The sequence below is a fragment of the Pectinophora gossypiella genome, unplaced genomic scaffold (genome assembly GCF_024362695.1).
Source record: "Pectinophora gossypiella unplaced genomic scaffold, ilPecGoss1.1 Pgos_46, whole genome shotgun sequence".
Lineage (NCBI taxonomy): Eukaryota > Metazoa > Arthropoda > Insecta > Lepidoptera > Gelechiidae > Pectinophora > Pectinophora gossypiella.
This window is the reverse complement of record NW_026063256.1, coordinates 229860-254819: the sequence shown is the minus strand read 5'-3', so window position 1 is coordinate 254819 and position 24960 is coordinate 229860. Positions and strand designations below refer to the sequence as shown.

The 24960-nt window shown below is 41.2% G+C and overlaps 1 protein-coding gene across 1 annotated transcript in view; it reads left to right on the top strand.

Annotated features, from left to right (window-relative positions):
• LOC126381344 (uncharacterized) overlaps positions 1 to 22159 on the top strand; it is a 31641-nt gene extending 9482 nt beyond the window's left edge. Inside the window, exon 2 of the mRNA XM_050030839.1 lies at positions 21699 to 22159. Within this exon, the coding sequence (XP_049886796.1) occupies positions 21699 to 22159 (461 nt within the window). The remainder of the gene's footprint in view (positions 1 to 21698) is intronic.
• Positions 22160 to 24960: the final 2801 nt, after the last annotated feature.

The window sequence follows — 24960 nt, the reverse complement described above, 5'->3', positions numbered from 1 at the left end:
ATCCAGGAGTATCCAGCACCCAAAACCGTTAGTGGGCTTCGTCGTTTCCTGGGTATGCTGAATTTTTATAGGAGGTTTATTCCCCATGCTGCAGACGATCAAGCACTCCTACATGACATGCTGTCTGGACCTAACATCAAAGGCTCGAAACCCCTCACGTGGACTCCGGACTTGTACCAAGTTTTCGAAAATTGTAAGATGAGTCTAGCAAGATCCACTCTCCTTGCGCATCCAGAGGCAAACGCACCGCTCGCCCTCGTGACTGATGCTTCAAGCACAGCCTTGGGCGCGGTATTACAGCAGTTGGTACATGGGCACTGGCAACCTCTAGCTTTTTTTTCCAAGAAGATGAGTAAGACCCAGCAGCAGTATAGCGCTTACGATCGCGAACTTCTTGCAGTGTACGAAAGCGTCAAGCACTTTCGATTTATGGTGGAGGGAAGACACTTCGTAATCTATACGGACCACAAACCACTTATCTTCGCATTTCAACAGAAAGACCGTAAATGCTCTCCGAGACAATTTAATCATTTAGATTTCATTTCGCAGTTTACTAGCGATATCCAACACATCTCGGGTAAGGACAACGTGGCTGCAGATACCCTCTCCCGTATAGAAGGTATCACTGCCCCGCCAGACTTCGAAGCGCTTGCGAGACATCAACAGGATGACCAAGAGCTCCGAGACCTCATTTCATCGGTAACTTCGTTAAAGCTGGAAGAGGTGTTAATCCCAGGTACCAATATAAAATTAATATGTGACGTCTCTCAATCGAGGCCTCGTCCTTACATCGCGAAGGAGTTGCGTCGAGACATTTTCAACGTCGTCCATAACATGAGCCACCCTGGGGTCCAAGCTACTACGAGATTGGTAACAGAAAAGTTCATCTGGCCCTCAGTTCGCAAGGATTGCCGATCTTGGGTGCAAGCATGCGAAGCCTGCCAGCGTTCGAAAGTGCAACGACATACCTCATCACCTCTGGCCACATTCAAGCTACCAGGAGTTCGTTTTACCCATGTCCATATCGACTTGGTTGGCCCGTTACCATCATCCGCCGACTTTAAATATTGTCTAACTGCTGTTGACAGGTTCACACGCTGGCCGGAGGTGACACCAATCTACGACATCACGGCGGAGTCAGTAGCACGAGCCCTTTACGAGACGTGGATTGCGCGGTTTGGTTGCCCGGAGACCATTACCACGGACCAAGGCCGCCAATTTAATTCGAATCTGTTTAAGGCCCTGGCGAAGTTGTGCGGTATCCAGCTGCGGCAAACTACGGCCTATCACCCTGCAGCCAACGGGATGGTGGAACGTTTACACCGCACCCTGAAGGCGGCTATAATGGCCCATAATGACCCCAGGTGGACCGACGTACTTCCTGTAATACTTCTGGGGGTAAGAACGGCATGGAAGGCGGACCTGCAATGCTCGGCAGCTGAGATGGTTTATGGTGAGCCACTAAGGATCCCGGGTGAGTTCATCCATCCAACTTATTCATCACCTCCAGCTGAAGCGGAATTTGTGTCACAACTCAGGGGGCACATGTCACGATTACGAGCAACACCTGGCACGAGACATTCAACCAAACCCACATTCGTGCACGAAGATCTAAAGACCTGCAGCCATGTATTTCTTCGCAAAGACGCTCTTCGAGGGGCCTTAGAAGCACCTTATACTGGTCCACATAGGGTGATCACGCGCAGCGGCAAGACTTTCACTCTTGATCTATTAAGAGGCCCGGTAACGGTTTCAATAGATCGAGTCAAACCGGCCTATTTACTTACGGACACTGTTGTTACACCACCGACAACGGTAACAGCGCCGCCAAGTATAACCACGCGCTCGGGACGGCGAGTAAAATTTCCCGATTATTTTTCCGCAGGGCTATGAAACTCCCGGGGGGGTGGTGTGGCGACTGCCCATCACTAGACACCACATCACTAAGGCGCAAGAAGGGCGACGCGAGGCGCGCGGGCGCAGCATTGCAAACCGGCTCCCAGTCGGCGCGCACCACTGCACCAGTCTACCGAACGCACTCCGAGCACCCGCACGTCGCTTTCGCTCGCACCCGGTCTAGGCTTTAATCGCGGCTTTCTAAACGCTAGATGCTTTCTGTTCCCCCTAAACTTTTGTCTTGTTTTCTCACTTCCTTTCATACTTCTACTTCTATTACTATTCTTTCTTAAGCTGTGTAACTTTCCTTTCTATAACAATAAACTGTACTGTGTACGTGAAGTGACTTTCTTTTAACGGACGATCTATACACTAGCTTCATAGCTGTATATATATAGCAAGATAGCTATAGGTCATTGTAGTCACAAGACATTAGCAGTCATTAAATTTTGCCGAGAAAACGATATTCATTTAATAAGTTCGCCACCACACACTACACACAAACTACAGCCGCTAGACAGAACGTTTATGAAGCCATTTAAAGATGCCTATAACCAAAGTTGCGATGCGTGGATAAGAGCGAATGCTGGATCTCGAATAACTGACTACGATATTGCTGGTCTCGTCAATGAAGCATTTACAAAAGTAGCTCGTCTGGAAATTGCAGTCTCCGGCTTCAAATGCACAGGAATTCAGCCATTCAATAAAGATATATTTTCTGATCTGGATTATTTACCTGCCGATATGACCAACATTCCGTTAGAAGACTCAAAAACATCCTCAAACGCACCAGGTACTATTAAAGAAGTTCTTGTTTCCTCTAGTGACTTAACTGAAGCTGGCAGTTCGTCGACGAACTACGATTTAGAGCAGTTCAATAATATGGACACACAAGGACCCTCAGAGGCTTCAAAACAACAAAATAAATCAACAGAAAAATATATCAACAGTCCCAAGCCATTGCCTAACCTTGATCCAGATGTAGTCCAGGTTATCCATAATTTGTCACCATTGCCGGATGCTGCAAAAAAACGATCGCTTGCTCGAAAGAGAAAATGCGAAAAAAGTGAAATTTTAACTTCATCACCGTACAAAATTCTTGTAGAGGAGAAAGAAAATGAAAAAAACGGTAACGAGAAAAAGAAAGCAGTTGGAAATAAATTTAGGACAGTAAAGAAAGAGAATGTGAAACAGACCAAAGGAGTAAAAGCCAAAAGGAATATCGGAAATAAAGCAAAGAAAAAGACATCGTTGCCTGAATCATCTGACACGAGAACTATTTGCGTAGTTTGTTTGGAGGATCATGATGAAGACTGGATACAGTGCTCCAGCTGCCGTGGATGGGCACATGAAGCATGTGCAGATATCCCTGAATGTTCAGAATGCTACATTTGCGATCGATGTACTATGGGTTGAAGATGTCCGGTACTAAGGGTTTGAAGTAAAGTCCGTCCGGTACTAGGTGCCATTTGCTGAGACTCATTTTTTTATTGTCGAAGTGTGATTTAAAATTGTTCTTATGTTTAAGCAGAGTTATAAGTTTTGTTAATTTAATTTGGTTTTATAGTTTGTTATTAAAATAATTTCATTATTAAAGCTTAATTAATCGAAACAGGTTTTTTTCTATTGTTTAAATAGCTTAAGTGTCCGCCACTAGGGGACTTCCCCCTAAGATTTCTTCTACGTTCCAGGTCAAACCAGGCAATAAGTTTGAGTTTGAGACTAAGCCGACTGAGAATCAATCTCTCTATGAATTATTTTTCGAACAAAAGTCAAAAATTTACAGGTTACATCTTAATTTCTCGGAATCTGATATTGTCTCTATTATATTAGGGAACTTAGGCGATGTAAACTTAAATGCTTTCGTTGAAGCTAGTACTTTCCAAACGTGTGACAGTTTAGCGGGACTTTTACATAGTCGTTTTCACAAAACAAAAACATCGAAACAGATTTCGAATAACTCTCGAGACCCAAACGTAAGGCAATCCGTCCAGGCACAGGTAATAGTGACTCCGCCTACTACAGGAAATGCTGATCGCGACCGTGATGCTATAGCTGGTACGTCTAATAATAAAGCGATCTCTGGTCAAAACTTGAAACCCTGGTTAAATATCTAAGATTTGGTACTTGTAATAATTGTAAGTCGATCAAATGACGGCCGGAGTAAAACTTGTTGCCTACAAATAAGGGGCCTTATAAGGGTATACAAGTCCTGGGCCATGACATATACTTGTGAACATACTGAGAAACGCTACACAGGAACAGTTGTCGTGGAAAACATGAAGCCGTGGTTTCGATTACACAACTGGAGTCAATTGTAAGCTCATGTTGGCAATTATAGGTGATTGTTTACTAATAATATTATTCATCTATATATATATATTATGTACGTTCACGCACGCACACCTTCTCTCGCTCTCTCTATCTCACACATACAAACACACGCACACGTACACACACACACATGTTGCAATACAAACTCATGTTTACTAAACTCGAGATTGGTACAGGTTTACCCAAGTCTAAAGGTAAATTGCCTAAACCAATCAATCAGAATGTTGCCTAAGTCTAAAGGAACAAGACTGATTTGGTAGTGCATGAGTAGAGAATTGTAAATGTCACACTCACACAAACACCAACACTTCACTCATGATTACCAAAAAAAAATTGGTACGGGTTTACCTAAGTCTAAAGGTAAATTGCCTAAACCAATCAATCGGAATGTTGCCTAAGTCTAAAGGAACAAGTCTGATTTGGTGGTACATGAGTGGAGAATTGTAATATTTACTCACACAAACACCAACACTTCACTCATGGTTACCAAACCAACATAAATGGTGCGGGTTTACCTAAGTCTAAAGGTAAATTGCCTAAACCAATTATTTAGAATGTTACCTATGCCAAAAGGAACAGAAAAGAGTAAAGGAAATGTAAAGACGCTTAAGACGTAAAGGGAAGTAGATCAGATATAATCTTATATATGATCGGAAAATTATGTCACGATTGGCCGAACGGAATGGCATTTAATTAATTTTTGAATGATCTTATGTTACAGTTATTTGAGTAGCGCCTGAGGGCATGCGCTTTGCAGAATGGCCGTGTTGGCAACATTGTCGATAATCGATAGTTGGCGCAAAATAACAAGGTGTCAAGCCAGAAAATATCCCCACCTTCTCACCCGTCAAAGTTGTTTACGACGTATGATAAAAAGGGGCGAAGGCGGTAAAACGGGTTCAGTTATTCATTCGAATTATTACGTGCTCAGAGCAGTGACTGTGTGATTACTTGTGCTAAGTACTTTGTGTAACGGAAATTATTGTTGTGCCCATTTGAACTATAGTTTTTCCCAACATATATAAGTGGCTAATGTAATAATATAGAACAAAAGCAATACTCCCCAGGTTTTAGTCCGTATTTTCGAATTCGTAACGTCGGAGTCCGTTGGTCTCCGTACGACAATCAGCTGATTTGAATTTACACAATTATTTCCACTTCAAATACACAAATTTATATTTTACACACTTTGTATACTAAAATTAATACAAATACAAGTAAATTAATCGGCTAAAAACTATGATATTAATAAAAATAAGAAATTAAAACTAAGATACGCGTCTTGACATTTACGCGTCAGTGTTGCCGGCACGGGACTTCCGCGTCAGTGTTGCTGGCACGAGCCTTCGCCTCAGATAACCAGCCCTCACAGCCATTAGGAATCTAACACCCCAAACCTAACAGATATATACATCCATTTATTGACATTTGCTTATCATCAATAACCAACCGGGCTGAGCCAAGCATAAGTTTCCCACGTTCATATCTTGCACCAAATGGAACGTCTTCAAACACTTCCGAAGAAAGAGACCATGATGATATATTTTTATGAGGACTTCCATGAGATTCAATAGATTTGAAAGATTCATCTATATTATTATCAGTTGTAATACTTTCATCCCCTGAATCTTCTTCGGTGGTGTTATCAGATTGTTCCTCTACATTTGAAGAAGCATTTTTGTGCATTAATGTTTTATCCAACTGTACATTAGCAAAAGAGTCATCTCCACTAGATTTTATGTTATTCATGGAATTATTTAAAATTTGATTAAGTGGATTAACTATAGGCTTAAAAACGGTTTCCAGTGCTTTTTCATTATCCGACTGGATATCTCTCATCTTACGAACCTTCTTTTTCACTGTCTCCGCGATAGCGCGTTGGCGCTCGAGCGATCCGACTGAACGAAGATGGTCTAGAATGCCCAATAACATACTACTCATTTTTTTTTTTTTTTTTTTTGACGTGACTTATTGTAGATTTGCCGCAGATGGCATTAACTACTTGGCCGGACAAATGGGGAGCGCTGAAGGCTCTCACCCGGTACAACGTTTAAGACAACAGGCCTGAGGGTGCCCAGTTGGGCGCGAACCTCGGCTCAGGGCGTCGTCTGAGAGGAAAAATATTTGAAAGAATTAATCGACCCTAGTGGGTCGATAGCGATAAGCGCTGAATGAGGGAAATCGTCGACCACGCCGGCGGGGTCGGTATCGGGGTCCTGAAGTGTTTGGTGTCGCGAGCTGATTGGCTGCCTCTATGGCTAGAGTAATCGGGTCGTCGGGATCGTATATTACGTCCTTCGGACGCCGATACTTTTCAGTACCGTCCCTAAGCGGGATGTATTCGGAAGCCGCAACTACCAGGGGATTTGGGTGGTGCGGAGCAGAATCGAAAAAACGTTTGGAAGCTAATTTGAGCCATTGGGCAATGGTTGGCAGACCTAGGTCAATGTGCAGATTTTCATTGCGAAGGAACCACGGAGCTCCCGTGGCTTTCCGCATGAAACGATTTTGTATTACCTGTAGACGGTGGATTTGAGAGGGACTCGCATGAGCGAAAACTACCCCTGCATAGGTCATGATCGGACGGATGCAAGTCGTGTAGATTTTCACCTTATTCCTAAGGGACAATTTACTTCGCTTGTTAAGAAGACAGTGAAGACGGCCCATTACAAACGCGGCGCGATCGCGCACACGTTTGATATGGGCCTTGAAAGTAAGACGTCTATCTAAGACTACGCCGAGATATTTGACTTGCTCCTCCCAAGGGATCGGCTTGCCAAACATCTTAATGATTTTAAGTTGACGGCGTGACCGTGGCGTGTTATAATAGCCCTTTGAAAAGTACACCGCTGCACTTTTCTCCGGGTTTACCTCGATTCTCCATTTGCGAAACCACTTGCCCAAGGCATTGGCCGCGCGTTGGAGGATTCCGGTCATCATAACTCGACCACGGCACGAAGAATAGATGGCTGTATCATCCGCAAATAAAGCTAATTCGGTATTAGGGGATTTGGGAATGTCACTAGTATACAATGAAAATAGTAAAGGGGAGAGGACGGAGCCTTGTGGGACTCCGGCATGTATCGGGTGCGGTGACGAGAGCGTCCCTTCTACGCGGTAGCGAAAGGTTCGATTTGAGAGGAAGTCTCGTATGATGTGCACGAGACGGTCTGGCACTCCCAGTGAATAAAGCTTGTAGATCAAGCCGTTGTGCCAGACTTTGTCGAACGCTTTCGCCACATCGAAGAAGAGCGCTCCCGTAGCGACAGGTTTTTTTAAGTTTAATCTACTGGAGATATGTTCAACAATACGGTGCACTTGTTGAACGCAGGAGTGTTTGGTTCTAAAACCAAACTGCTCTGGTGGAACAAGACTATTGGATTCGGCGTAGTCCCGTAATCTAGCAAATATGAGCCGCTCATAAATCTTCCCCATGGTATTGAGGAGACTTATAGGGCGGTAACTGGAAGGTTCGTTTTTAGGTTTCCCAGGCTTTGGTATACCAATTACAATTGCTTCTTTCCACTGCTGTGGAAAGACGCAGTTGCTCATGGCGACGTTGAATATTGCCGTTAGTAAGCAGATGAGGGGAGCACCGAAGTTTTTAAGGACACGATTCGTGATACCGTCTGAGCCAGGGGCTTTTCGGGTATGAAATCTTTTGATGATACCTAGTACCTCTTCCTCAGTAACCTGTGGAAGAGGAGGATCGGTGGGAGGTACAGAAGCCCTACGCTGAACTTCAGAGTTCACCGTCGAGAGGTGCCTACGATCGATAGGGAGAGTACTGGGCGAACATTGGGCTTCGAGACTGTCGGCAAGGCATTCGGCTTTTTCGTCATCGTCAAAAGCGGGGGGTTGGTTAGGCCTATTGAGAGGAGGAGTAGGAACAACCGTATCCTTTTGAAGAGACCTAGACAGCTGCCAGATGGCCTGGTGGTGGGGCTCAATGCCGCTCAAAAGATTATCCCACCGATTCTGTCGCATGTCATTAATACGTTTTCTTACAGTATGCTGCAAGAGACGCAAATGACGGCGACATTCCTCGGTGCGATTGGAATCATATGCGCGGGTGGCTGCGTTTTTCTCCGTTAGCAGATCACGGATATCGGTAGGCAGTTTCCAGCGATGGTCTTCCATCTCCGGAACCTGTTTTGAACTTTCATTCAAAACCGACCTCACGTGATCCGTGAGGGAGTTAATAGCTGTCGAGGCCTCCTCTAAGGAGGCTATTTCTACTGGGATACTATCTAAGTATACTGAACTAGAAGACTGGAGGCCTTCGGCCACCTTCTCCCAGTCCAGTACTGTCTTAGGGGTTGCTGGATTATCAGGGGCGTCTAAACGGGAGCCTAGTTTTAATATAACAGGTCGGTGGTCGGATTGTAACTCGTGTAGTACTTCTATAGAACATAAACGTAAGTTTATGTTCTTTAGAAGCGCCAAGTCGAGTATTTCTGGTCTGTGGTTCAAGTCAGGGGGATATCTAGTGGGTTGCAATGGTGTTATTATATCATAATAGAGGGGCTCGGCTAGAGTTTCTAATACCCTGCCTCTTGTGTTTGTTGTTAAGCAACTCCAAGAAAGATGTTTAGCGTTAAAATCGCCAGCAATTATGACTGAATTACTGAGATTAAAGAGGGCTTCGAGGTCACTTCTAAGTAACCTCTTAGAGTTATTAGGAGATAGATAAGCCGACACTAGTGTGATTGGCTGATGTCCTGTCATGCCCACTCGACAGATCGAAGCCTCAATGTCAGTGAGGGCAGGCGGGTCTATAGGTATACAGTGAAGTGACTTTCTATAATAAATGAGAGTGCCCCCTTTGGGCGCAAAGATCCTGTCGTTTCGCACTAAATTATAATTCGCCATCTTGGGGTCGCGATTAGAGGGTTTGAGGAAAGATTCCTGCACTAATAAAATATCTACCTGATGATGTTTTACAAACTCGTGAATCTCTGCACGTTGACCTAAGATGCCATCAGCATTGAAAAAACCTATTGTAAGGGAACGCGGTTTGACTCTACTTTTATTCGTACAATCCATTATTAGGCTTTGAATTGGGACAGGGAGTCTAATAAACTGTCAAGTTGACTAAGGGCCGACTTAAAGAGAATACTAAATTCCCTAAACTGGTTGACAGGAAACGCAGAGGCCTGAGGGGCCATCGCAGGAACCGGATGAGGCGCAAGAGTGGCTGCAGGAATACCTAAGTTGCTACTAGGTTGGGCGCGGAGCGGATTTGTGGGTCGGACGATTGCCGGGGGACGAATCCATGCGGATGGACGCTGTGGCGCGAGTTTGGTTTGCGTGAGTGGCAGAGCCGGGAAATCGCGAGTAGAGTGCGAGGAAGGGGCCATATGGGCCTTAGTGGGACCGGGTTGGGAAGCTGCAGCGCGGGCTGCCCTTCGTTGAGCTACCTTATGGTGGGTGCGTGGAGCCTTGGTGCATCCGCGATAGTTCGCAGGATGACCTTGCTGACCACACAGCACACAGCTAGGGGGTTCCACCTCGTTTTTGCCTCTAAGGCAATCCGAGGTAGCGTGATCACCTAGGCACTTTACGCACCTAGGCTTGGCATGACAATGCCTACTAGAATGCCCGTAAAGTTGGCATCTATGACATTGCGTTGGGGGGCCTCCCTTATGGGGAGTTTCAACTTTAAGGCCAGATAGACCGCAACAAGTCTTCAGGTTGAAGATCTTCTTGCCCTCATCCGTCCTTTCTAATATAACGGTGACCATGTCGTACGGGACTTGGCCACGACCGCGGTGCATACGGTGCACCTCGAGAGCCGGAAAACCGTTTTTAATAAGGTCCTCCTTAACAAGAGTGGTTTCCCACTCCTTAGGGATTCCCTTTAGAATAATACGGAGGATACGTTCCTCCGGGAGGGCGTAGGTATGGAATTGTATCCCTCTACCTTTCAGAATTGTAGTGAGCTTTCTATGCTCAGAAGATGACGGGACCTGGATTTTGATCCCATCTTGGGTCGTGCGGGCGCTGGTGATTACGATGTTCTCCTCTTTCGCCCGAAGGGAGACTTCATTCCACCTATTTTTGTCCCTCATGTACAAGGGCGGAGGGGTGGGACCTTTTTGTACTTCAGTGACAGCCTTAGAAGGGCTGGAAGGGACCTTACGGACCTCGGGGATGGAAGAGGGGATCGACGTTCCCGAGGACGTTTTCTGAACCTTAGCAGGCTCAGATTCACGGTGACGGCGGGCTCGTTTTCCCTTACGGCCCTCCACGAGCGTGAATATGTCCTCCGAAGAGGACGACTCCACACACTCCAACGACGAATCGGACTCGGCAACGTCCATACGAACATCGCACGATACCTCATCGTCACCGGCGAGGAGGGAAGCAGGGGAAGGAGATGACGCGCGCGATTGGGACAAAGCAAGAGACGCGGCGGGGCGGGCAGGGCCGGGAAACGACGCGAAGGACGCGGTGGGGCAGGGGGTCGCGGGGAGACTGGGTGACGAAGCGCGGTCGGCACGAGGGCTATCAACGCGGGGCGCGGAAGGCAAAGTTAACGCCGCAACTTGCGGTACTAAACGGCATATCTCAGCGTAAAGCGCGCTGCTTTTATCCGCTAGGATATGCGTCAAAATGAGTTTACCGATTTCGGCCCACAGCTCGGAGCTGTCGGCCATTTTTAAGGGACGGCCAATCTGCTATAGAATAATTACTACCGCTTCGCAAAAGCGTTCCTCAGAGAATAAGCGGCGCAAGAAACTCTGAGGCGATCGCTCGCTAACTTTCGCAACTCGAGTGGGATTGCTCGAGGGTGTGTGAGAGTGAGTTTTGCCTCTTTGGTTGGGGTTAACAAAGAGGATGTGTGCTTATGGTGTGCCCTAAGCTGGTATCCCTTTGCCGATCTTATTGTGCAAGAGGGTTCCTATGCTCTAAGTGCGGAGGGTTTTTACACCCCGAAACACGAAGAGAAAAGAATAAGGGGTAGAGATTGGTCACTCTACCCCGGGTGACAGCTAGAGTCGACTAGGGTAGACCCCAAGGCCGGTGGTTCTAGCCCCGTCCGGGTAATATGCCTGCCTCAAAGTGAGGCAAGCGGACGCCCCAGGGCCACGTCCCACTCAGCTTAGTTAACACCGCAAGGTATCCACTGAGGACCACGAAACTGTGGTTTTAAATTAAGATCGATGCAACTGTAAAATAACAGTCGTTATTTTAACCTTGAAACTTAGATAAGCCAGCAAGTTCTGAGAAGAACTATTGTTGGCTCAATGTATGGCGGCAGGGTCACGCCAGCAGGTAGCCGGCAGACAATGGCGGCACGGGGCGCGGGGCGCGCGGCGGGGGGCTGCGGGGCGCAGCGCGGGGAGCTGCGGGGCGCAGCTCGGGACCTCTGAACAAACGACCGTTCGGGACGGCCGCTCGACGCAGAGTACATACTACTCAGGATTAATTGAACTATTATATAAAAAGAAATCCAGATTTGTCTTCGGTTACAGCAGACGATAAAAAAATATAATTATAAGTCACTGCTTTTGATTTCCAATGCTCACAGGCGCGATTACGATCCTAAAAAACCGATAAACGGCAATAAAGGTAGAAAGTATCTACAAATTATACAACCTCTTTTCAAGTTACCTAATAATACAACCCCAAACCTTAGTCCAATGCCAAAAGGAAAGGGCTTGTCAGTAATGAAGAAGTGGAATAAAAACGTAGATTACGTGTATTGGAATGATCCCAACGAATTGGTTGAAAGATTAAAGTTGTTGATTGCTTCTCAAGAGGCCGGCAATACAGGTTTAGATAATGAAATAATTTCTATTATAGAAGAACTCAAAGAAAGTGGTATTATAAATTAATAAAATACTTCACAAAATATTTATAGTTCCATTCGTAACTTAATAATTAAAAGAACCACACCTGTTTCAAAACCATGAATATTGATAAATTTGGACATCACGTTTATAAAAGAATGCGGCTGCCTGAATTATATGATTTAACTAAAACTATTACAAGAACAGATAACGGTGAGTTTAATTTACATTCGCAAAGATTAAGAGGTGTGGTGATACCTATTGAAGCAGACGATGTAGTCAATAAAGAATATGTGGATCAAACAAATCGTAATTTTTATACAAAAGAAGAAATAAAAAGTTACATACATACATACATAAACTCACGCCTATTTCCCACCGGGGTAAGCAGAGACTATAGAATTCCATTTGCTTCGATCCTGACACACTTAAAAAAGAAAAGTTACTTATAAAAAGTTATATTCAACAAAACAAGAAAGAAAATATATATGAAATGCAACTAACAATAAATCGTTTAAAAGCAACTATTATTGCATATCAGACATACATACATACATAAACTCACGCCCGTAATCCCTAATGGGGTGGGCAGAGCCACAAGTAACCAAAGACAACTTGCAGCCACTGTTGATACGAAGTCCAAAGATGGATATGATGAACCTTATGCATATCAGAAGTATATAATAGATCAGAAGTTGCAAAACCTTGAAACACCTAAGTTAAATAAATCTACTCAACATGATAAAACAACAAATATTGAATGAAATTCATAGGACAGCTCGAAAAAACTTCATACGTCGCTCCGTTATTCTAAAAGGAATAGACGACTTATGGCAAGCAGATTTGATAGACTTTAAAAACATAAAACCCTATAATAAAGGGTTTAGCTTTATTTTGGTCGTGATTGACTGTTTTTCTAAATATGCTTGGGTAGTGCCACTGAAAACTAAAAATAAATTAGATGTTACAAACGCTTTTCAAGAAGTATTGGAAAAAAGTAGGAGAACCCCTTGTAATTTGCAAACTGATATGGGTACAGAGTTTTACAATGACACGTTTTCAAATTTAATGCAAAGTTTGGATATCAAACATTACTCTTCGTTTTCAATCAAAAAGGCATCAATTGTGGAGAGATTAATTAAAACTTTAAAAAATAATCTTTACAAATTATAATATTTATTTCAAAAAAAGAGATTTACAAAAGTAATCTGTTACAAAAAACTGGTTTTATGAGGTAGTTTCAGAAAATCTACATATAGACAGATAAAACAGCGGACCCTGCACTAAGCATAAGCCTGTATTGCAGGGACCCGAGAAAAACGATTAAACATTGTTTGGTTTTGTTCGGACTTATCCAGAAGCAACAGATGAAACATTTTATAGGTACAAAAGAAACTGGTATGTGCAAAAATATAATATGTATATAATATATAGTATTTATAAGTTAGCAGGAGTGTCTATGTGTGTGTGTGTGTGTGTGCGTGTGCGTGTGCGTGCGCGTGTGCGTGCGCGTGTGCGTGCGCGTGTGCGTGCGCGTGTGCGTGCGCGTGTGCGTGCGCGTGTGCGTGCGCGTGTGCGTGCGCGTGTACGTGTGCGTGTGCGTGTGCGTGTGCGTGTGCGTGTGCGTGTGTGTGTGTGTGTGTGTGTGTGTGTGTGTGTGTGTGTGTGTGTGTGAGTGTGTATTTCTGTGTGATCCCGTAATTATGAATTTGGCATAAATTCCTCCGTTTTGTCATAGTTCTGACTCAGCAACCATGTCTCAACTTCTTTTTTGGCCTCTCGGAGGGACATCGATTTAATCGGGAGTTTGTGGCAAATTTTATTATAAAGAAAGAAAGAAAGAAAGAAAGAAAGAAAATATTTATTTCCATATTGGACGCCACATTTACAAACTTACATTACAGGAAATAAAAAAAAATAGAACAAAAAAAACAAAGACAAGAAGACAAATAATACAGACATTAAATACACAATGGAGGCGCCCAAAATAAAAAAAGGATCTCCCTCAGCATAATGCCGTGACACGTGCTTAGCACGGGCCGCGGCGCTGGTATTATGGGAGACCTATCGAACGTGAGCCACGGACACACCAAACTCAATTACGTACCTACTTATATACAGTAAAGAAAACATACTATGATACTTACATAGATTATAATGCACTAGCTGGTACCCGCGACTTCGTCTGCGTACTTTTAATTTGAATATTCAATTCAATTCAATTCTTTATTCATAATAAATATTACACGTCAACAAATATTTCGATGAGTACACATTATATAGATTACTTTACAATATTTCAATATTACATCACAATAAAATCATAACAATATACAAATTACATCGCTATATTGTCGTCATCCTAATTTTATGCTATTGAGAAACTCTGTTAAGTCATAATAGGCTTTATGAACCAAATAATGTTTTAATTTATTTCCGAAGCATGCGTCGCTGGGCGCACCCCTGATATCACTGGGTATAGCGTTGTACACTTGTGGCCCAATCACATCCAAGAGCCTGCCAGTTTTGTGGCGTCTCGTCCTTCGAGTAAACAACAAGTCACCACCGCTTCGACGCAAAGGACGGTCACTATTACGCATCTGAGCTATAGTAGGGAATATACTGATATTATGTCTCATATACTTTGCAACAGTCAATATATAAATACTAGGAAAGGTAAGTATATTATATTTTATAAACAAGTCTTGGGCGGGATGATCCCAAGGTACTTTCGCAATTATGCGTAGTGCACATTTTTGTCTTCTGAATGGCAATTCGCGGTCAGCTGAGTTACCCCACATGTCAATTCCATACGTCAGTATTGAATTAAAGTATCCGTAGTATGCTTTCATCATATTCTCATCAGATAGGCTCGGTCTCAGCCTCGAGAGAGCAAAACACGCCGAAGATAGCCGTTCACACAACCAATGAATGTGTGGTGACCATGTTAATCCGGAGTCAATTATAAAGCCTAAGTACTTTACCTGGTCCACTTGTGGTACAGTCTCAGCATTGCAGACTACGTTCAAGTCATGGCCTTTTACTTTGCGTAGCTGGAAGTGCATAATGTTGGTCTTATTGACATTTAACATCATTCCATTGGCTGAAAACCACTCAGCTAATTCGCCCATGGTTTTATTTAATTTTGCCTTAAGGGCTGTATAATCATTAGCAGTGACGATTACGCACCCATCATCTGCAAACATGATAAACTCTGCGTCCGGAGAAGCAGCAGTCAAGTCGTTCACTAGCAAAAGAAAGAGATTATTTCCCATTATTGACCCTTGTGGAACAGCACACTCGCCCACACTCTCAAAGTCCGATCGAGCATCACGAACAAACGTACTTTGCATACGACCTTGGAGAAAAGCCTCAATAGTTTTGAGAAAATATCCTTCAAAACCGTATCGCCTTAGCTTTTTGAGGACCAGTGAATGATTTACGAGTTCAAAGGCGCGTGATAGGTCGCAAAATATGGCAGCTACTTGACATCCCGCCTCAAGGTGGTTTGTCACCCTAGAGAAGACATCACGTGCCGCGTCCACAGTGGAACGACCAGGTTGGTACGCATATTGCTGTTTGTTAAGATAGTTATTGTTATTTATAAATGTCATTAAACGGGTACTTAACAGTGATTCAAACACTTTGGAAATTATGGGTATCAGCGAGATTGGGCGAAAGTTCTTCATTACGTGCATTTCCCCTTGTCCCTTGTAAATTGGTTGTACCTTTATATGCTTTAAAGCGGTTGGATACGTGCCGTGATACACACATTCATTAAATAAGTAACACAACAGTGATATAAGGACGGGAGGAAAATAGTCCAGAAGGTGTGTTGTCATATAGTATACATCTGCGAATTTTTTTCTCTTTATATTTTTTATTATTTTTACAACCTCGTGCACTGTAAATTCGCTAAATTGAAAGTGACTCGGACCACAATCCAACAAATAGGATTCGAGATATTGTAAGGCCTTACTGCAAACCGGTTTTATGTTCGTATTATGATTAGCATTTAAGTAAAAACGATTAAGAAGTTGTGCGGCGAGGCGCGTGCGCTCCCGAGGGCAGTCTCCCGGCGCACGCGCAACCAGCACGTCTAGTGCACTGTGACCATCGCGGGCGCGCCCCGTCTCCGAAGCAATCAATCGCCATACCGAGCGACACATGTCCGAGCTGGTGTTTGCAATTTTGGTGTTTAAAAAGTTACGCCTAGTATGACTTAACTGAGATGTAGTCTCTAGCTTCAGTAATTGTTCAAAGAGATTTTCATTATTACAGTCAGTGGAAAGTAACTGTTTCAAAAGAAAAATTTGCATTCTCATTTCGCGTAAGTTTTCATTAATCCACGTATCCTCATGGTGTTTCATATGGTACTTTTTAAGTGGAAAGTGAGTGTCGAAACAGAACTTAATAACGTTGAATACAGATTCAAAAAAAATATTAAGGATTATATAAAAGGAACGGTATAGCATGTGATTAAAAGAGAGTAAGTAGGTATATTTAAAAAAAATAAAAAATATTTGTTTACAGTAGTTATAAAGTACCTATGTATTCCATTGAGTGGCAGAAATTACTTAGGAATATTTATCGGTCCCTTATGTCCAAGACACTTACAGGGGTCAGCGTCAGGTTGTGTACAAAAATATTTTAAAATGACCTAATTTAAAACTTTTTTGTACACAACGTTTGCTATTTTGTTATTATTTGTTAAAATGTGGAGATTGTTTGGACTCGACACTCGCGAGCAGGCCACGTATACACCACGTGCGCTCCCCCACCACAAGACAGCGCCGTTGACTGCCGCCACACTTCGGCGAATGTGCGCGACGACGAACGACGACCGACGGCAGTGGCGGCGATGCAGAGTATTCGTTAAAAGGAACTTTATCTACAAAAGCCAAATTTTTTTTAACTTGATACACCCAAAACTACTAAATATCATGTTCCTAGGTTCAGTGGTTAATATTTTGTATACAAAAAGTTTGGCTTCGTAGTTCCCGTTCCGAATCCGTTCTGTTCCGTTCGAATTTCGGAAAATCCGTTTGTTGAAAAACTCTGCACATCCTAAGAGACCTACGTACCAAGTTTCATGGTTTTATCTTCAAAAATGACGAATACCCATACAAACTTTCAACCCGTATTTCACCCCCATACTGGTAAAAATTTCAAAATGCTTGAACAAACGATTTTTTGTTTGTTATTTAGTGCCTAAACACAAAATTTAATATTTTTATCTTGAAAAATGACGAACCTCATAAAAAATTTCAACACCTATTTCATCCCCTCAAAGATCGAATTTTCAAAAACGCTTTAACAAATTGTTTTTTTATTTCTTATCAAGTTCCTAAATATAAAGTTTCGTGGTTTTATCCCCAAAAATGACGAACTCCCATACAAACTTTCAACCCTCATTTCACCCCCTCACTGGTCGAAATTTCAGCAACGCTAGAACAAATGTTTAATTATTTTTTATCAAGTGCTTAAATATAAAGTTTCATAGATTTATATTTTAAAATTAAAATATCCCATACAAACTTTCAACCCCTATTTCAATCTCTTCGTCCCTTCTTTTCGCAATAAAAGGTATCCTATTTTCTTTCTCAGGGTCTAAAGATTGTCTGTGCCAAATTTAATCAAAATCGGTTGAGAGGTTTAAGCGGGAAAGCGTAACAGACAGACAGAGTTACTTTCGCATTTATAATATTAGTAAGGATTATTTTCCCTCGTTAAATAGTAAACAAACTAAGTGTAGGTGTTATAATTTCGTTGACGAACTGATTACCTATCCGTTTCTTTGTCTAAAATGAGTATTACCTTATTACTATGATTGATTACTGGGCTTAAAGTTCGTATAAATGTCTATCGAATTACCTCCTCAAGTTTAAAGCGTAGCTAGTCATGTAGTACTATATTAATTATGAGGTGTAAGTAATTAGATTTTATCTGTATGTAATGTAACAGTCAGTTGAATAAAAAAACTTATACAAATCAGATCAATTAATTGGCGTAATGTGATTCTAGAAAGAGTTTTAATGTTAATAGATAGCTAGCTATAGCTATGTGTAGGTTCCTGTAGGAATGAGATATAACTGTTTAATAAAGACAGTTGCATCAAAATTTTATCATAAATTCCCTAAATTATGGCGCCTACCTACCCTCTAAGTTAGAAAAGTGATCAAATACTAACTTGAAGTCACTCAGTTTAAAAAAAAACATCGAAATCATTCCAGTAGCTATGGCGTCATGCGCTTCTTGACACGATCACGAAATCTAGATTTCCGCGGGAATGAGGTATTTTCCCGCCATAAAAAGTAGCCTGTGTCCGTGCCTAAGATCCTATCTTTAAACTAACCAAGTCTTATAAAATTCCGTTCAGACGTTAAGGCGTGAATGAGGCAAAATTTTAAAACAAACAATTAAAAATCACTAACCTAATTAGTTTTCTGTCTACTGCCTACGCCTTAAGTACGATAGCATAAATATTAATAGGCCATATCCTTTTCTAGATTACTATCTATCAGCTAACTAAATTTCATCAAAATCCGTTGAGCCGTTTAGGCATAGACAAAACTCCCAGCAAAAACCATAAAAAAAATCACTAACTCAATTCAGTTTTCTGCCTACTTCCTACCCCCTAAGTACGATGACGTGATCAATTTGATCGTACAACCGTTTTTAGATAACCAACAATTACCTTACTAAATTTCATTAAAATCCGTTCAGCCGTTTAGACGTGAAAGAGCAAAAGTCCCAACAAAAACGACTACAAATCACTAAATCAATTTAGTTATCTGCCAACTGCCTACCCCCTAAGAACGATGGCGTGATTATTTATAGCCTATGACCATTTCTAGGTTATCATCTATCACCATACCAAATGACAATGGGCACTTTTGTATGAAACTTGATCCAAGAACCTCCACTGATGAGACTTATATGTAATGAAAGCTTATGCTTTCCCTATGATTCTGGCAAAGTTCTATCAGATTCTGTCCCGGGGTTCTTTTTTTACGGCCATGTTTGTCCTGGCTAAAAATGTGATAAAATACAGTGGGAGCTAAAATCGACTCAAGATTTCTTGCTGGATAACTAAGTCTACATAAATAATTATGTATCATATTGTGTATCATTTTAAAGAGGATCTTTTCCAGAATCCGAAACATAAAAAAAAACAAAAAAAATCTTTTTGTAAGCGAATTATAGTCAATTTATATCTGCAGCGCCATTGTTTCTCGGTAGCTAAGTTCAAGTTTCATGCCTTTTACCCCTTCCAAAAGTATCTTACCGATTTTTTTTATATTGCTTCCGGAATTTGATCTGAGTGATAATAATAAGAAAAATAAATAAACACCTCTCCGATAGAGACCGCCTAAGCTATTGCCTATTGCAAGAAATCGTCATCATTAGCAAGTCTTTACGGTATTGCATATAAGCTTATCAGCAACTTGGAACTTGGTCCAAGAACCTCCACTGGTGAGACTTGCATGTAATGATAGCTTATACTTGTCCTATGATTCTGGCAAAGTTCTATCAAACTCTGTCCTAGGGTTTTTTACGGCCATGTTTGTCCTGAGTGTACAGTAGTGGACTGCAAAATCACCTCAGGATTTGTTGTCGAAAAACTATTTAACTAAGTCTATATACATAATTATATATCATAATGTATATCAATTTTAAAGGGGAAGGTTATCAGAATCAGAAACACAAATAAAAAAAATGCATTAAGTATGTAAACGACTTTTAGCCAACTCACGTCCGTAGCACCATTTTTCTCAGCAGCTACGTACGAGTTTCGCGCCTTCCAACCTTTCCAAAGGAGCCCAATCATTTTTTCCTTCTTCTGATATTGCATTCTTAACCTGACAAGTGACAACAAAGAAAAAAAAAATAAGAAGAAATAAAATAGATACCATTCCGATAGAGGCCGCGTAAGCTATGGACCTATTGCAAGATAACGTACTCAAAGGCTAGTCATTATAATCCAACAGACGTAACATGATTAGAATGCGGCGGGACGGAAATGTAGTACATCGCCTTATGCGAAAGAGACGAAATATGTGTCTCTTTAACACTAACAGTATACAGCTTAGTACGAGAGAAACAAGAAATAAGTCATTCTAATCAAGATGCAATATAATGACTCTATTGTATACAAAAGAAACACATTTATTAAACAAGTTCAGGCAATAACTGGTGCAAAAGGCGGCTTTATTGCCAAGGTAGCAATTACTACCAGGCAACCTTACGTTTACGTACGATACGTTTGTTGTACCATTCGGCATTGTTTATAAGACAAGATATAAGCCTGGATTAATAAAACAAGATTGTGGTGAAAGAAAACATGCTACATTTGCGTCCTCCCGCATTCTAATCATGTTACGTCTGTTGGATTATAATGACTAGCCTTTAAGTACGTTATCTTGCAATAGGTCCATAGCTTACGCGGCCTCTATCGGAATGGTATCTATTTTATTTCTTGTTGTTGTCACTTAGTCTTGTCAGGTTAAGAATGCAATATCAGAAGAAGGAAAAAATGATTGGGCTTCTTTGGAAAGGTTGGAAGGCGCGAAACTCGTACGTAGCTGCTGAGAAAAATGGTGCTACGGACGTGAGTTGGCTAAAAGTCGTTTACATACTTAATGCATTTTTTTTATTTGTGTTTCTGATTCTGATAACCTTCCCCTTTAAAATTGATATACATTATGATATATAATTATGTATATAGACTTAGTTAAATAGTTTTTCGACAACAAATCCTGAGGTGATTTTGCAGTCCACTACTGTACACTCAGGACAAACATGGCCGTAAAAAAACCCTAGGACAGAGTTTGATAGAACTTTGCCAGAATCATAGAACAAGTATAAGCTATCATTACATGCAAGTCTCACCAGTGGAGATTCTTGGACCAAGTTCCAAGTTGCTGATAAGCTTATAATATGCAATACCGTAATGACTTGCTAATGATGACGATTTCTTGCAATAGGCAATAGCTTAGGCGGTCTCTATTGGAGAGGTGTCTATTTATTTTTCTTGTTATTATCACTCAGATCAAATTCCGGAAGCAATATAAAAAAAATCGGTAAGATACTTTTGGAAGAGGTAAAAGGCATGAAACTTGAACTTAGCTACCGAGAAACAATGGCGCTGCAGATGCAAATTGACTATAATTCGCTTACATAAAGACTTTTTGTTTTTTTTTTTATGTTTCGGATTCTGGAAAAGATCCTCTTTAAAATGATATACAATATGATACATAATTATTTATGTAGACTTAGTTATCCAGCAAGAAATCTTGAGTCGATTTTAGCTCCCACTGTATTTTGTCACATTTTTAGCCAGGACAAACATGGCCGTAAAAAAAGAACCCCGGGACAGAATCTGATAGAACTTTGCCAGAATCATAGGGAAAGCATAAGCTTTCATTACATATAAGTCTCATCAGTGGAGGTTCTTGGACCAGATTCGCCCATTCTCCTTTCATTTTACTTTAGTGGAGTCATCAATGTCGGATCACAGGCAAATACATCTCATAGTCAAAAAATATAAACCTCCCCCGAAGCAACGCGTTAGTTATAAGGCCCTTGACTACGACAAGTTATATAAAGCTACTGAAACTGCTCTAACTGATCTGAGCATGGATTTTTCACAACTAGAAAATATTATTATAGCTAATCTGGAAAAGAGCAGAACACTTAAGACCAAAATCCTAAACCTGCCACAAGAAGATTGGATAGACAAAGATGTTATAAACGGAATCAACAAAAGAAATGAACTATTTGCCCAGTGGAAATCAAATCCGGAAAATACTACTTTACTAGATGCCTTTAAAAAGGAGAGAGAAAACGCAGCGAAGTTAATTAAGACTAGGAAGGACTCTTATTACTACAACAGATTTATGAAATATATTAAGAAACCAAAGAAGATATGGGATCAGGTAAACTACCTGGCTAAAAACAAAATCAGGTCAAATAGTACTCCACAGCTAGTATCTCAATCAGAAATCCTTGCTGATCCTAATATGATTTGCAATGCATTTAATGATTACTTTGCATCCATTGGAGCAGTCCTAGCTGAAAATATACCACAACACTTTCACGATACTCATATCAATACCATCTTTCTTTTATAACACGCCACGCGGACGGAGTCGCGGGCAAAAGCTAGTTGTAAATAAGAAAGTAAATTGTATAATGATTAAATAAGTTACATTATGAACTTTATTCAATGAGAACCTACTTTTATATTAAGCATTACGTTTGTCATGTGGTAAAGAACCCATCAGTTGTTGAGACACATTCTTTTCTAATTTCCAACATACAATACACTTGTGTATGACTTTTTTGCCTTCCCTTAGTAAACCACGGTCATCAATGAATGGATACAAGGCCTTAATATTACTCTTTACGGTATTATTACATTTTAAAGAATATAATTCGTTTTTCATAAACCTTTGTTGCTTCTCTTCCCGGGCATGTCGTAAAAACCGACAGAGGGATTGTGTCCTCTAACATGATGGACTAATGTTATGGGCGATAGGCTGATCCCTTATCACCATAAGGTTCATCATATCCATCTTTGGACTTCGTATCAACAGTGGCTGCAAGTTGTCTTTGTTTACTTGTGGCTCTGCCCACCCCATTAGGGATTACGGGCGTGAGTTTATGTATGTATATATGTTGTTGTTCATATCTTAATATAAAACTTAATGAGGTATTTAATTCAGAGCTAGATATGAAATTATGTTTTATTTTATCAGTTTTTGTGCGTGTGTTACTACAGAAACGTAAAATGTAAGCAAGAACCCTTTGCATTCTATTTATATCTGAATATTTATCAAGAAAATCAAGGTTTATGTCTGCCTTATCAGAGAGAGTACAAACCATTGCACTAGAGAACTCAGAGCTCCTTCTCACCTCTGGTAGACCGTCGGCCGTGTACTGCTCTTGTTGGGGAGCAACTTACTTACTGTCATGGAGGAATAAAGGTGCTGTCCACCACAACTGGTTGCTCTCGAGCTCATGGGGTAGGACGCCTCGGCTCAAGCAGTCGGCAGGATTCTCGTGCGTGTTTACATATGCCCATGTATACTTACTGGTGAGCTGGGAGATCTCCTTTACCCTGTTTGCTACATAAGTATTTAATTTAGCAGCATTAGTCTGTATCCAAGCCAGAACGATCTGTGAGTCGGAGTATAATACAACATTGTTAATGGTCTTTTTTAATGAGAGTATCATGCACTCTGGTGATAAGCTTCGCAAGCAGCAGTGCGGCATTGAGCTCCAGTCGCGGCACGGTGAGACTCTGTTTGATGGGGTTGACGCGAGACTTCGAACAGAGTAAAGAAACATTCACATTACCTGTTGAGTCAACCACACGCAGGTACACACAGCAGCCGTAAGCAGCGGAACTCGAAGCATCGGCGAAACCTATCTGTTAAGTAATCAATTATCAGTTAGCACTTTAAATCTCCCGCTCTTCCTATATCCATTCCCATACATCCATTCATTCGTCCCAACGACCCATATTTCGCTCTCTTCAAAAGCGGTCGTCAAGTGTGCATACGGACATCATAACATATTGTGTTAAAAAATCATAAAAACTACCTATGTGACCATCTCCAGCTTCTAAACTTCACCGTGACCAAGTAATAAGGGGCGCCCCTCAGGAACAGCATTCCAGCCAAGACAAGTTCAGAGCCTCATCACACGTGAGTCCGTTTCCCTTTTCCATCTTTTAAAGTGCTCACAACCTGACAAGGCAACCCTTTTGGATTTACAGTCGTGAACTATCGAAATCATTAACATTTTCTGGTCGCATCGAGCCGGATATTCTAAATTTGCACCGTTTTGCCTTGTTTGGGAAAGTTGCGGCGTAGTTCGGCGTCCATTTTGTTCACAAAAACCAAGTAGCAAATTGTATATATTTATCATTTATAGTGTGTAAATCATACAAAACATATCATTTCATAGCATACTTTTGTGTTTTCTATCATATGTCCTAGTTTTTTCACACACACTTTATCATTTTATACATCAATCAGTAAGTACTTTCTTACATTCCAGAAAGTACCTACTACCTACTCAGTTTGTTCGTGCGCATTTGTGGGTGGTTATTTTCAAATTCATTTAGTGTCCTAACGTAAACATATATACATTAGGTAATATCATTTCAATATCAATCAAAGTGCTTAGTGAGTAACATAAGAATACTTAACTACATCAAACGTTGTTTTAAGTGAATACGACACGAGTATAGTTCATCGTAAAATTCATCATCTTTTTGTTTGTAACATATAGCAAACAAGTAAACAATCATCAACTATCATCATAAATAATATTATAAAACATTTTTATCATTTCATTTTCGAGCGTTTATGTGAGAACAAAAACATAAATAATTCTATCATTTAATCATTGTTTTATTATAAACCGGTCGTGGTTTTTATCAAGTTTGGTTTCATTAAAATAGCAAAATCTCACTTTTATAAAATAAATTAACATTGTTTTCTATCAGTAGAAAACTGGTCCTTCGAATTCAAAATAGAGCGCGTCAAGAATCGACCCCTTTGGCGGTATCATTCGTTCAAATCATTCGTTCATTTGCCGAGTTTTTGACGTTTCAGTACAACGAATCGAGAGTTTCAAAACAAAATACTGTGTTTTTTAGAACTTTTGTCGAGTTTTAAAGTATTTTAAACTTTTATTCATTTAAATCAGTGTGTGTTCTGTTCGGGTTTGTGTGTCCATAGTGAGATAAACTCGAAATATTCGTGTAAACAAGGTGTAAACAGTGAAAATGAGTGCAGTAATGATCACACATTATACATCAAAGCGAAATATCGCTTACAAACGATTATCGGATGCTGTTGCCCTCGCTCGAAGGTGTAAGAGTGATGTAAGTTTTTTACCACGTCTAGAAGTATGGGGTTCT